Raw genomic sequence first — 13,638 nt, 5'->3', positions numbered from 1 at the left:
TGTACATTCCTATCTTGAACACTGCTTGCTTTTTTATAAGCAGCAGAATTTGAGAGTATGTAAACTGGAGGTTTTCACACACAGGCATAACACTGTACCTAGATAGGAAGGCTAATCTATCTAGCTCAGTATTGTCTACACCAGTAGCAGCTCTCCAGGATCTCAGGTAGGGGGTCTTTCCCAGCCCTTGATGCCAGGGATTGACCCTGGGACCTTCTGCCTGCAGAGTTGTGCTCTACCACTGAACTAATCCCCCGCTCCCTGGTGTTGTTACTATATAATGGTAATGTTGGGCTAGGGAAGAGCTGTGAACTCAAATTGGCAAGTTACATTTCTCAACATACTGGTTGTAAGATTATTTTTATGGCAGTTTTGGTTGTGGACTTCACTGGCATGATTAAATGTTTAGAGCCAGGTCTGGAAAGTGTACCTCTTTGGGGATCACACCTGAGTACACAGTACCATACTAACTGCACAGTGTGGTTAAAAACACTGCACATTTTACTTAAGCTTTTCATGTTGATAGTGAGTAGCTGATCAGATAGGGGAAATAGATATGTTTTCCACAGGGGAGAAGGACTAAGGATGTCCTATAATGACTTGATTTCCCTTCTTACAGATATGCCTATAATATTGGCCTGAAAGAGGTCATGGAGGTGCTCAGCAAGGTGGTTCTGGAGTTCCCTCTGCAGCAGATAAACACAGAAAAAGATCCCCAACACTACTGCATGCTGGTAGTCCAAGTGAGTTTCCTTCCTTCCTTGCTTGATTCAAAGTATCTGTTTTCAACTCTTTAACCCAGTTCACCTGTTGTCTTGGCTCCCTGGTTCTCTTACTGAATACAACAGGAGAGGCCTTTTTGGCTTCAGGCTTTTATTTCCATAGATCAGGTTACACAGATACTGATTCCAAAGACATGTAAAGTAGCTTGCCACGCTTAAGTCTACACCACAAACAATTGGTTTCTTCACAGCAGGAACCCATCTGCTTAACTCTAGAGAAGGTGGCCTCAGGCTAAAATCCTTTCAGCAGTATAGTTCTTTACAAAAGACTGATATACATAAACCTGTTCCCCAGTTATCATAAGCAAGAGTTCCGGGAAAGATTTCAGATCTGGTAGATATCCAAGCATGGGAAAGATTTCAGATCTGGTAGATATCCAAGCATAAAAGATATCTCCCAGAAGCTAGGGCCTACTTTAAACACCAAGGTAGGCCTAGTTAACGCCCCTCTTCCAAGGACTGCCCCCTACCTGAACCACACTTGACGTCTCACCTGAGTATCCTGTTGTTCTCCACTGTCTGGGGCACTAAATCATGGGTGTGACATGACACCTTATCTTGGAGCTGAGCCAGATCTGAAGTTACGCTCCCTCCGTTGCAGAGTCAGGCTGCACTAGGTTTCCAGGCCTTGAGGTTTCCATTAGTCTAAATCATCCCCCTCTGATTTGGAGTCAGACCCAGACTCCTCAATGTTAAGGTGCACTGTGATGCTTGGGCCAGACCTCACACCTGTTAGCTCAGAGAGAGGTGGCATTTGAAGTTCCAGAGATAACAGATCTGAGCCAGTTGCCTGATGGTACATTGCTAAAAGACTTCCCGTGTTGGGTTTTGTGACTTGTAAACGCATTATTTATTGGAAGTATTTTTAGCAGTGTTTCAGGGCTATGCCCTCACAAAGGAGCATACAGACAAGAGCATGGATAGATACAAGACGTAACAGCCACAGGAGCAAACATTTATTTATTTACAGTATTTATATACTGCTCCACATCAAAGATTTCGGAGTGGTGAACAACAAGATCAAAGGATAAAACACCGTATTAAAACTATTAAAAACACATTTTAAATTAAACAGATTCTGAACCTAATAAACCGCTGCTGGTCACTCAAGGAAGGCCTCTCGAAATAACAATGTCTTCAGGAGGCACCGAAAGCAACACAACGTTGGTGCATGCACAAACATGCAGTAATGAGCATGTTGCTAAAAAATGCAGAATATCTTGCAAAGCTGCTTTAAACACACAACCAGTTACAAATTCAGTTGAAGGCAGCTTTTAACAGAAAGGTGTTTAATGCTCGCCTAAACACCTGCCCAGAAGGGTCTAGGCATACGTCAGTAGAAACTGAGTTCTGCAGTGTTGGGACCACAGTGGAGAAGGTGGCAGGCAGGCAGCTGGGTCTGCCCTTACTTCTTTGCCTGTCCATGTGTATCTCGCCTGGCCTACCCCGATCATGAAAACGTAGCAAGTCAAGAAGTGCTGTTTTAAAGGTGTTTCTGGGCAGGACCGTAGTACCCATTTCAAAACGAAATGGGACAGAAGCTTCCCAAGATGGTCCCAAGAGGCTCTGTGGCTTTTGCATAGCTGCGGCAATAGCCTTATTCTTTATTTTTAGCTTTTAATATTCTTACGCTGTTCTGAGTATTGTACAGAGTACTGTATGTGAACATATAATATTGTCGTATACTAAGTATAGTATGTGGAGGATTGGACTTTTGAGGCTGACAGCCCCCAGGAGCAGAAGGAAGGTGGTGGAAGGGAGGGGAGCATGATGGAAGCAGGAAAGGGAAAAGGCAGGTGCTTGCTGAGCTGGTGGGCTCTGCAGGCCTGGTGTGGCCCATGAGCTGCTTACTAAGAGAACTGGCCCCCGTAGCTGCCCCCTTCTTGCTGCCTGCCAATCCCCCACCTGGTCTGTAGTCAACCTGATTCTGGGTCAGGATTTCGTACATAGTGGAGCAACTCCCTCACTGCGTTCTATTGAAAGTCCACCCTCGACACAAGGGGCGTGCCCGGAAGGAGGCCACCTCTCGTCCATAGTGCACCGCATGTTTGTGGGGAACCGGTGCTTAATCATCTGCAGTCCCTCTAGACACTTCCTGGAAGAACCTGTCAATTGCTCTGCTGCTTCTCTGCTGCCACCTTTCTCTCTCCTCCAGTGCCAGCGTGTTTAATCTTTATCCTGTTCTTCCTTGAAGTATCTCCAAGTGGCAGACATGGTGTTCAGGTGTGTCTGTCTCCATTTTATCTTCACGATGACTCTGTGAGGTAGTTTAGGCTGCAAGAGAGTGACTGGTCCACGATCACCAAGTGAGCCTCGTGCTTGTGTAGATTTAGTATTTCCAGTCTCTATCGATCAATCAGATTGCTTCCTCCCCTTTCTAGCCAGTGCTGTGTAACAAAGTGCCCTCTTGATATTCCCTAGGGCAGGGATGGGGAGTGCATGGCCCTCCAAATATTGTTGGATTGCAGCTCCCATCAGCCCCAGCCAGTAATGAGGGATGATGGAGTTGCAGTCCAGCAACATCTGGGGACCATAGATTCTCCATCCCAGCCATTGGGAGTCTGTGTGCAAAAGGATTTATTGATTGTTTAGTTTTCAGCCTATGAAGTTCATGAGACATTTTGTGGCCATAGCTGGCCTTGGAGAGAACCATTCCTGGCAATTTGCTTGTCCAGCTTTTTTTAATCTCCAAAGAAGTAGATTGTGCAACTGCCTTGGGCAGCTTGTGGCATGTGGTTATTAATGGATTTTATTCATTCATTTCATTTCATTTCATTTCATTTCTATACCGCCCAATAGCCAAAGCTCTCTGGGCAGTTCACAAAAATTAAAACCAAACAGCACACAATAAAACAATTTAAAATATATAGAACATTAAAACCACAATATAACAATACAACCACAATAAAACCTAGCAGCAATGCAGGAGTTTAAAATACAGACTTAAAACAGCAAAGCTAAAAGTTTAGAAAGCTAAAATGCTAAAATGACTGGGAAAATAAAAAGGTTTTCACCTGGCACCGAAAGGAATACAATGTAGGTGCCAGGCAAACCTCACTAGGGAGCTCATTCCAGAGCCGGGGTGCCACAGGAGAAAAAGCCCTCCTCCTAGTAGCCACCCGCCTCACTTCCTTTGGCAGGGGCTCACGGAGAAGGGCCACTAACGACGATCTTAAGGTCTGGGCAGGCACATCTGGGAGGAGGCGATCCTTCAGGTAACCTGGCCCCAAGCCGTTAAGGGCTTTGAATGTTAACACCAGCACTTTGAATCGGGCCCGGAAATGGACTGGCAGACAGTGCAGCTGGAAAAGTACTGGAGTAATATGAGCTTGCAGGCCAGTCCCTGTTAACAATCTTGCTGCCCTATTTTGGACCAGCTGAAGTTTCCGGACCGTTTTCAAAGGCAGCCCCACGTGTAACGCATTGCAGTAATCCAGACGAGAAGTTATCAGAGCATGGATCACTGTAGCTAGGCTCTCTCTGTCCAGATAAGGGCGTAGTTTGTATACCAGCCTAAGCTGATAAAAAGTGCTCCGTGCCACTGAGTTCACCTGTGCCTCAAGTGACAGTTCTGGATCCAAGAGCACCCCCAAACTACGAACCTGATCCTTTAGGAGGAGTGCAACCCTCTCCAGAACAGGTTGAATATCACCTAGCCAGGCAGACGAACCACCCACTAACAGTACCTCCGTCTTGTCTGGATTGAGTTTCAGTTTATTGGCCCTTATCCAGTCCATTACCGTGCCCAGGCACTGATTCAGAACAGCCACTGCCTCACCTGGGTTTGATGAGAAAGAGAGGCAGAGCTGGGTGTCATCCGCATATTGATGGCACCTCAGCCCACACCTCCGGATAACCTCCCCCAGCGGTTTCATGTAGATGTTGAACAGAATGGGGGATAAAATAGAGCCCTGTGGAACCCCATGGCACAATTGCCATGGCACAGAGCAATAATCTCCCAGCACCACCTTCTGGAATCGGCCATCCAAGTAGGAGCGGAACCACTGAAGTGCAGTGCCTCCAACTCAGACAACCTATCCAGAAGGATACCATGGTCGATGGTATCGAAAGCCGCTGAGAGGTCCAGGGGAATCAACAGGGTCGCACTCCCCCTGTCCCTCTCCTGGCAGAGGTCATCCCACAGGGCGACCAAGGCAGTTTCCGTTCCAAAACCAGGCCTGAAGCCCAATTGAAATGGATCTAGATAATCCGTTTCATTCAAGAGTGCCTGGAGCTGTCCTACAACCACCCGCTCAAGCACCTTGCCCAGGAAGGGGATGTTGGCCACTGGCCTATAATTGTTAACATCCTCTGGGTCCAGGTTAGGCTTTTTCAGGAGTGGTCTAATTACCGCCTCTTTTAAAGCGGCAGGCACCACTCCCTCTCTCAAGGAGGAATTTACAACCTCCTGGACCCAGCCAGACATCCCCTCCTTGTTTGATTTAATAAGCCATGAAGGGCAAGGGTTAAGCACACAAGTGGTCGATCGGACTTGGCCAAGCACCTTGTCCGCATCCTCAGGCCTCAGTAACTGAAACTCATCCAATAAAACTGGACCAGATGGTGCTCTGAACGCCTCTATCAATGGAACTGCATTAATGGTGGTGTCCAATTCATGACGAATTTGAGCGACTTTATCTTCAAAGTGCTGTGCAAACTCGTCACAGCGTGCCACCGAGGGTTCCACCATCTCTCTCCCTGGCCCAGAATGTAACAGGTCGTGAACCACTCAGAAAATCTCTGCTGGACGATACTGAGAAGATGCAATGCTGGTGGAAAAGAACTGTCTCTTTGCCACCCTCACCGCCACAGAGAAGGCTTGATAGTGGGCTCTTACCTGTGTTCGGTCAGACTCAGCACGAGTTTTCCTCCACCTGCGTTCTAGCCGTCTCCTCTCTTGCTTCATTGCCCTCAGCTCAGGTGTATACCAAGGAGCTGGCCAGGCTCTGCTCAGAGGGAGAGGGCGCTTGGGCGCGATTGTGTCAACCACCCAAGTCATCTCTGCATTCCACAGAGCGACCTGGGCTTTGACAGGAGCACCAGCCATACCAGCAGGAAAATCCCCCAGAGCCCTCTGGAATCCATCAGAATCCATTAATCTCCGGGGGCGGACCATTTTAATAGGTCCCCCACCCTTGCATAGGGGGAAGGCTGCCAGGAGTCTAAACCTCAGCAGGAAGTGATCTGTCCATGACAAAGGGACAGGTATTAATTCCTCCACTTTCAGATCACCATCCTCCTGCCCAGTCGAGAAAACCAGATCAAGCGTGTGTCCTTTTGTATGCGTTGGGCCGATGACATGTTGGGACAGCCCCATGGTTGTCATGGCGGCCATGAAGTCCTGAGCCACCCCGGATACAGCGGCCTCGGCATGGAAGTTGAGATCCCCCAGGACCATCATCCTGGGGGTCCTCAACACCAAGTCCGAGACGACCTTCGTCAGCTCAGGCAGGGAGTCTGATGGGCAGCGGGGTGGGCGGTACACCAACAGAATCCCTAATCTGTCCCGGGTACCCAACACAAGGTACGAACACTGAAGATCTGCACTTGAATGAGCAGGAAGCCTGGAGAGGGAGATTGAATTCCTATAGACCACGGCAGCCCCCCCTCCCCGACCCTCGAGTCGGTGTTGGTGCTGCACCGAGTACCCAGGAGGGCACAGCTGGGAGAGAGTGACCCCTCCCTGTTCCCCCACCCAGGTCTCAGTAATACGTACCAGGTCAGCCGCCTCATCCACAATCAAATCATGGATGAGGGAGATATTATTTTGGGCCGACCTGGCATTCAGCAGCAGCATCACCAGACCCGAGGGCAGATTGGTAAGGCTGCCAGGAACATCAGGTTGGGGGAAGAACCAGAAGAGGGGGCGGCTGTAAGGTGTCTAGCCCCTCTTCTCCTCAGCTGGCCTGTTAATCCGCCAACACCATACCTCCCCCTGCCCGTGACCACAGTTATAGTGGCACCTCCTCGACCCCCTGAGTTACCCAATAGTCCTCCCAGGCACATATTAAAATGTTAGGGTATAAAATGTTCAACAGTATAAAAGAATATAAAAGATAAAAGAGAACAGCAGCTAAGAAGGAGCAGATAAAGTCCACGTTTGCCCCTTTCTCCCTCATCTTTAAAGCTCCTGCCCTCTGCTGCTGCTATTTGCTGCTGGTATTGTGGCTGCTGGTGTCTCTGGAGAGGCAGGTGGGTGGGTCTTCAGGTCCTGTTCTACGTGACTACAAGTGTGACGCTAAGTGCGCACTTAGCGTCGCACTTGGTGCGACGCCGAGGTGCACGCTGAGGCGCTGCCTCTGGCAGCCCGGCCTTAAGTACCTGTTTGGGTTTAGAACCCCAGTGTTGTGTGTTTGCGTGTGCAGAGAGCACTGACCTACCACAGGTGAAGAGCGTGGAACTGTCGGGTTCTTTGCTCAATAAGGAATGAGGCTGGAGGTCAAGGTTGAGTTAACACAAATCCTTTGTTCGTGCATGAAGGTTGGCCGCCAACGAAGGGGAAACAACAGCCCTCTTTCCAGAACAATATGTTCATATACCTGAGGAAAAACTGGCCCGAGGACCAGTCACAATATATCACCATATATGACATCTAATATCTTTTATTTACAGCAGTTTCTAAATCATATGATTATTCTAAATTAGGACTGCTTTATTGTAAAGCTTTTACAGTCTCAACAATTAGCAAAGTTAGCAAAGCAACAGCTGGCAAAGTGAGCGAATATGTACCAGGAAACATCTGGCACATTATGGAAGCATTTCAAGTTTCTTTTCTTGTTGTTGTTCAGTCGTTCAGTCGTGTCCGACTCTTCGTGACCCCATGGACCATAGCACGCCAGGCCTTCCTGTCCTGCACTCTATCCCGGAGTGTGCTCAAGTTCATATTCATTGCATCGGTGATACTATCTAGCCATCTCATCCTCTGCCGTCCCCTTCTCCTTTTGCCTTCAGTCTTTCCCAGCATCAGGGTCTTTTCGAGAGAGTTTTCTCTTCGCGTTAGGTGGCCAAAATATTTGAGCTTCAGCTTCAGTATCTGTCCTTCCAATGAGCAGTCAGGGTTGATTTCCTTTAGGATGGATTGATTTGACCTCCTTGCAGTCCAGGGGACTCGTAAGAGTCTTCTCCAGCACCACAGTTCGAAAGCATAAATACTTCGGCGCTCAGCCTTCCATATAGTCCAGCTCTCACAGCCATACATTACTACTGGGAAAACCATAGCTTTGATTAGACGGACCTTTGTCGGCAAGGTGATGTCTCTGCTTCTTACTATGCTGTCTAGGTTGGCCATAGCTTTCCTCCCAAGGAGCAAGCGTCTTTTAATTTCATGGCTACAGTCACCGTCTGCGGTGATCTTGGAGCCCAGGAAAGTAAAATCTGTCACTGCTTCCCTTTCTTCCCCTTCTATATGACAGGAAGTGATGGGGCCAGATGCCATGATCTTAGTTTTTTTAATGTTGAGTTTCAAACCAGCTTTTGCACTCTCCTCTTTCACCCTCAACAAGAGGCTCTTGAGATCCTCTTCGCTTTCTGCCATTAGGGTGGTATCGTCTGCATATCGGAGGTTGTTGATAATTCTCCCAGCAATCTTAATTCTGACCTGTGATTCATCCAACCCGGCGTTTCTCATGATGTACTCTGCATAGAAGTTAAATAAGCAGGGTGACAATATGCAGCCTTGTCGTACTCCTTTCCCAATTTTGAACCACTTGGTTGTTCCATGTCTGGTTCTTACTGTTGCTTCTTGACCCTCATACAGGTTTCTCAGGAGACAGGTAAGGTGGTCTGGTATTCCCATCACTTTAAGAATTTGCCAGAGTTTGTTGTGATCCACACAATCAAAGGCTTTAGCGTAGTCAATGAAGCAGAAATAGACGTTTTCTGGAATTCTCTTGCTTTCTCCATGATCCAGCGAAAGTTGGCGATTTAATCTCTAGTTCCTCTGCCTCTTCGAAACCCCGCTTGTACTTCCGGTAGTTCTCGGTTCGCATACTGCTGAAGCCTAGCTTGTAGGATTTTGAGCATCACCTTGCTGGCATGTGAAATGAGCGCAATTGTGCGGTAGTTTGAACACTCTTTGGCGTTGCCCTTCTTTGGAAGTGGAATGTAAACTGACCTTTTCCAGTCTTGTGGCCATTGTTGAGTGTTCCAAATTTGTTGGCATATTGAATGCAGCACTTTCACAGCATCATCTTTTAGGATTTTAAATAGCTCAGCTGGAATACTGTCATCTCCGCTAGCTTTGTTGTTAGTAATGCTTCCTAAGGCCCACTTGACTTCACTCTCGAGGATGTCCGGCTCAAGTTCAGTGACTGCACTCTCCTGGCTATCAGGGACATTCAGATCTTTCCTGTATAGTTCTTCTGTGTATTCTTTCCACCTCTTCTTAATCTCATCTGCTTCTGTTAGGTCCCTGCCTTCTTTGTCCTTTATCATGCTCGTCTTTGCACAAAACGTTTCCTTGAGATCTCCAATTTTCTTGAAGAGATCTCGAAGTCTTTCCCATTCTGTTGTTTTCCTCGATTTCTTTGCACTGTTCATTTAAGAAGGCCTTCTTGTCTCTCCTTGCAACTCTCTGGAACTCTGCATTCAGTTGGATATATTTTCCCCTTTCTCCCTTGCTTTTCGCTTCCCTTCTTTCGTGAGCTACTTGTAAAGCCTCATCAGACAGCCACTTGGCTTTCTTGCACTTCTTTTTCTTTGGGATGGATTCCGTTGCTGCCTCCTGAACAATGTTACGGACCTCCGTCCATAGTTACTCAGGCACTCTGTCTATCAGGTCTAATCCCTGAAATCTATTCATCACCTCCACTGTATATTCATAAGGGATATGATTTAGGTCATACCTGAATGGTTTAGTGGTTTTCCCTACGTACTTCAATTTAAGCTGAAATTTTGCAAGAAGAAGCTCATGATCTGAGCCACAGTCAGCTCCAGGTCTTGTTTTGACTGACTGTATAGAGCTTCTCCATCTTTGGCTGCAAAGGACATAATCAATCTGATTTCGATATTGACCATCTGGTGATGTCCATGTGTAGAGTCATCTCTTGTGCTGTTGGAAAAGAGTGTTTGCTATGATCAGCGTGTTCTCTTGGCAAAACTCTATTAGCTTTTGTCCTGCTTCATTTTGTACACCAAGGCCATGCTTGCCTGTTATCCCGGTGATTTCTTGACTTCCTACTTTAGCATTCCAATCCCCTATGATGAAGAGGACATCTTTTTTTGGTGTTAGTTCGAGAAGGTGTTGTAGGTCTTCATAGAACCGATCAACCTCAGCTTCTTCGGCATCAGTGGTTGGGGCATAGACTTGAATTACTGTGATGTTGAGTGGTTTGCCTTGGATTCGTACTGAGATCGTTCTATCATTTTTGAGATTGTACCCCAGTACTGCTTTTCCCACCCTTTTGTTGACTATGAGTGCTACTCCATTTCTTCTAAGGGATTCTTGCCCACAGTAGTAGATATGATGGTCACCTGAATTAAATTTGCCCATGCCTGTCCATTTGAGTTCGCTGATTCCCAAGATGTCGATGTTCAATCTTGCCATCTCCTGTTTGACCACCTCCAGCTTACCTTGATTCATTGATCTGACATTCCAGGGTCCTAAACAATATTGTTCTTTACAGCATCGGATTTTCTTTTCACCACCAGACACATCCACAGCTGAGTGTCCTTTCGGCTTTGGCCCAGCCGCTTCACTCTTTCTGGTGCTATTTGGAAATACCCTCTGCTCTTCCCCAGTAGTATATTGGACACCTTCCGACCTGAGGGGCTCATCTTCCGACGTCATCTCTTTTAGCCTTGTGATACGTTCCATGGGGTTTTCTTGGCAAGAATACTGGAGTGGGTTGCCATTTCCTTCTCCAGTGGAGCACATTTTGTCAGAACTCTCTGCCATGACCTGTCCGTCTTGGGTGGCCCTGCACGGCATAGCTTATGGCTTCACTGAGTTACGCAAGCCCCTTCACCACAACAAGGCAGTGATCCATGAAGGGGTTTCTTTTCTTAGGTTCCCCTTTTCTTAAGGACTGTTGCTAGGGTGCATCTGACCCTTGGTCTTAGTTATAGCAGACAAGCTAAAAATGATATTTTAGCAAAATAAAAATGATTCTTATCATTTGCCCTTTTGATGCTTCCATACTAAAGGAAGCATCACACTTTGATCTGGCCTAGCCTATTTGCTTTTTTTTCAGTTAAGATATTACTTCCATTTCCCTCTGTCCCTTTAATAGCATGCATTTCTTAATATTCAACCTGTAATGCTGCATAGTCAGGTTCTTTTTCTATAGCTACCATACTGAGGTATTTGCGTTGAGGGGTTATCTGTTATCTTTTTTGTTTTCTGGCAGAGACAGAAGGATACTTTTCACACTAGAATTGCTAAGACAATCAACAGAGTAATTCTTAGTATACTCATTAAGATTTTGGCTAGCAGAAGTTTCAGTGCTATTCTAGTATTTGGGAGAAGGTCATCTAGCCAATCAAACCATCCTCCCACTTGGTCAGTATTTACTTGGTGTAAAACATGTACAGCCCCTTTTATTTTTGTTAAATCTGTTTTTATTTTATTGTCATGATTGACATAGAAACAGCAAAATTGGTTAATTATAGCACATACTCTTGCTTGCTGAGCCAACATCATGTCTAGAGCCATTCTATTTTGTAGGACCATATCACTTAATGATTTTATTTCAACTTTCAGCTCTCTAATATTTCTATTTTTATCTTCAGAGTCAAACCAGAGAATGTGAGCACATTGGTTTTCTGGAACCCACCCTAACTTTTTCTTGATTCATTGTTGTGTTCTAAGCATATTGGAAATATAACTGTAGAAGGTTCCACTTCAGCAAAAGGAATAGAGCATGATCATACTATACCCTTTCTAAGTACTCCTCTCTTGGACTGACTTGGCTAGGTCCCTACCCTGTGAATTTATGCCCCCCCCACACTCATCTTGTTAGGGGAGCTGGAATACCCATCAATGGGGGGTTCTTCTTGTGCCACCAACTTCTCACATATCCAACAGTTTTTTTTAACCCTGTTCCTTCTCCTTCTGTTAATACTTCCAGGGCTTCTGATGAGGGTGTGTAGGACAAGTCTTGACAACTGGACTTGTCTAACTCAACCTTACCAGAATATAGACCCACATTTTCTGTGGTCAGATTACTCTAACATAGAATAAAATTAATATGTAAAAGAAAAGTTGTTAAGCAAAAGGTATAATACTCTAAAATCTTAAGATTTGCTACTGCTATTAAAAGAGCTGTGCTTGGTGTTAATATTCTCAAAAAGACAAAAGACACCACTGCAGTATTTGTTAGTTTTGACATACACAAAAGCGAATATGTTCCAGAAAATGTCTGGCACATTATGGAAGCATTTCAAGTTTCTTTTCTTAGGTTCCCGTTTTCTTAAGACCCGTTGCTAGGGTGCGTCTGACCCTTGCTCTTAGTTATAGCAGACAAGCTAAAAATGATACTTTAGCAAAATAAAAATGATTCTTATCAGAACCTTCAGAGTTCTATTTAGAAATGCAAACAGCCATAACTGCGAAAAGAATCCGTGGTAACTTTTTGTGAGAGAAACCAAGTAGCCTCGCAAAGAATTTGCTTGATGGTCATGAATACTCCTTCCCTTCTGAGCAAGGTGTCCTTCACTTTCTCAACTTATTGCAGAAGGCTCTTTGTGGATTATCTGACATCCTGATCAATTCAGTGGGATTTTAGAGTTGTGGGCAGGGAGCAGCTGCCAGACTGGAGGCTGGTTTTGTCAGGCACCTCCATTTGTTCTGAAAACTACAGAGGAGACCATTTACAGCAGTGTGTCTTCGTGAATTCTAGTCATTGCTGTGTCCCATCTTGTGTGTATGTATTGTAGGATGAGGTGCTGGCCATGGAAAAATCATACAAACACACACTTGCACAGCTAGTAAAACATCGAATGTACACATGCAGCCCCCTTGTACAGAATATTCACATTTTGAAAAAACAGCAAATCTTCTATCAGTGGTTCCAGATTGATGGTTGTTGGAGAGATTTTTGGAAGCAGACTTAAGATCTCTTAAGTTATGGGAGGGTGCTATTGCACTCATGTCCTGCTTGTGGACTTCCCATAGGCGTCTGGTTGGCCACTGTGGGAACGTAATGCTGGACTAGAGAGGCCTTTGAACTGGTGTGGCATGCCTGCTGTTATGCTCCTATGGTGACAGATTTCACTCTTTTTCTCCCTGGCCCTCCAGTTTAAGCTTGGTGCCCCAGGAACAGCTGACTCACTGCTTCCAAGGTATTGAATTCCATGTGCTGATACCTTCTGGATAGAACTAGACCCCACCCCATAGTAGTTATACTGGCTGGGGAATGCTGGGAGTTGTAGGACTTTTCTCGGTCTAAACATGCATAGGATTACGCTCTAAATGATCCTATTTATTTTCTGAACTGCTCAGAGAACTTTGGCTATTGGGGAGTATAGAAATGCAGTAAGTATTCCAGCCTTCCCTGGTGCCCTCTGGATTTTGGATCAACTCCCATAAGCCTCAGCAGTAAGGCCAGTGGTCAGGAATTTTGGGAGTTGTAGTCCAAAACATCAGGGGGCCCCAGATTGGGGAAGGATGCGCTAATCCTCCTTGCAAGCAGAGGGTGCTTCTGAATAGAAGAGATGCAAGGGCTGCTGGGAGTTTGGTTCCCTAGGTGTGGGTATCAGTGATGGGACTTTCTCTTGGAGTGGCATAACCAGTATTTTCATGCTTCAGACCTTCTGGTCTTTGATTCAGCACAAATTGAAGCCCTGGACTCCCAGACCACCCTTTCTGATAGCAAAGCTGGTCCCAGAAACTGAGAAGCCGCCTCCTCTGTTCTGCTGA

The 13,638-nt window shown here is 46.0% G+C and overlaps 1 protein-coding gene across 3 annotated transcripts in view; it reads left to right on the top strand.

The window, feature by feature from the left end:
• Positions 1–13,638, top strand: part of EIF2B5 (eukaryotic translation initiation factor 2B subunit epsilon) — a 54,816-nt gene that overhangs the window by 25,422 nt on the left and 15,756 nt on the right. For all 3 annotated transcript variants that reach the window (XR_014789638.1, XM_084847680.1, XM_084847681.1), the window contains one exon: positions 620–743. Coding sequence is in view for 2 of the 3 variants with exons in the window: in XM_084847680.1 (XP_084703806.1) it covers positions 620–743 (124 nt within the window). In the remaining variant the exon portion in view is untranslated. The remainder of the gene's footprint in view (positions 1–619; positions 744–13,638) is intronic.

Source organism: Heloderma suspectum, chromosome 3, assembly GCF_057233095.1.
Source record: "Heloderma suspectum isolate Gila_16-S chromosome 3, 16-S_ref, whole genome shotgun sequence".
Classification (NCBI taxonomy): domain Eukaryota; kingdom Metazoa; phylum Chordata; class Lepidosauria; order Squamata; family Helodermatidae; genus Heloderma; species Heloderma suspectum.
Note: the sequence above shows the minus strand (reverse complement) of the source record. Positions and strands in the feature narration are given on the sequence as shown.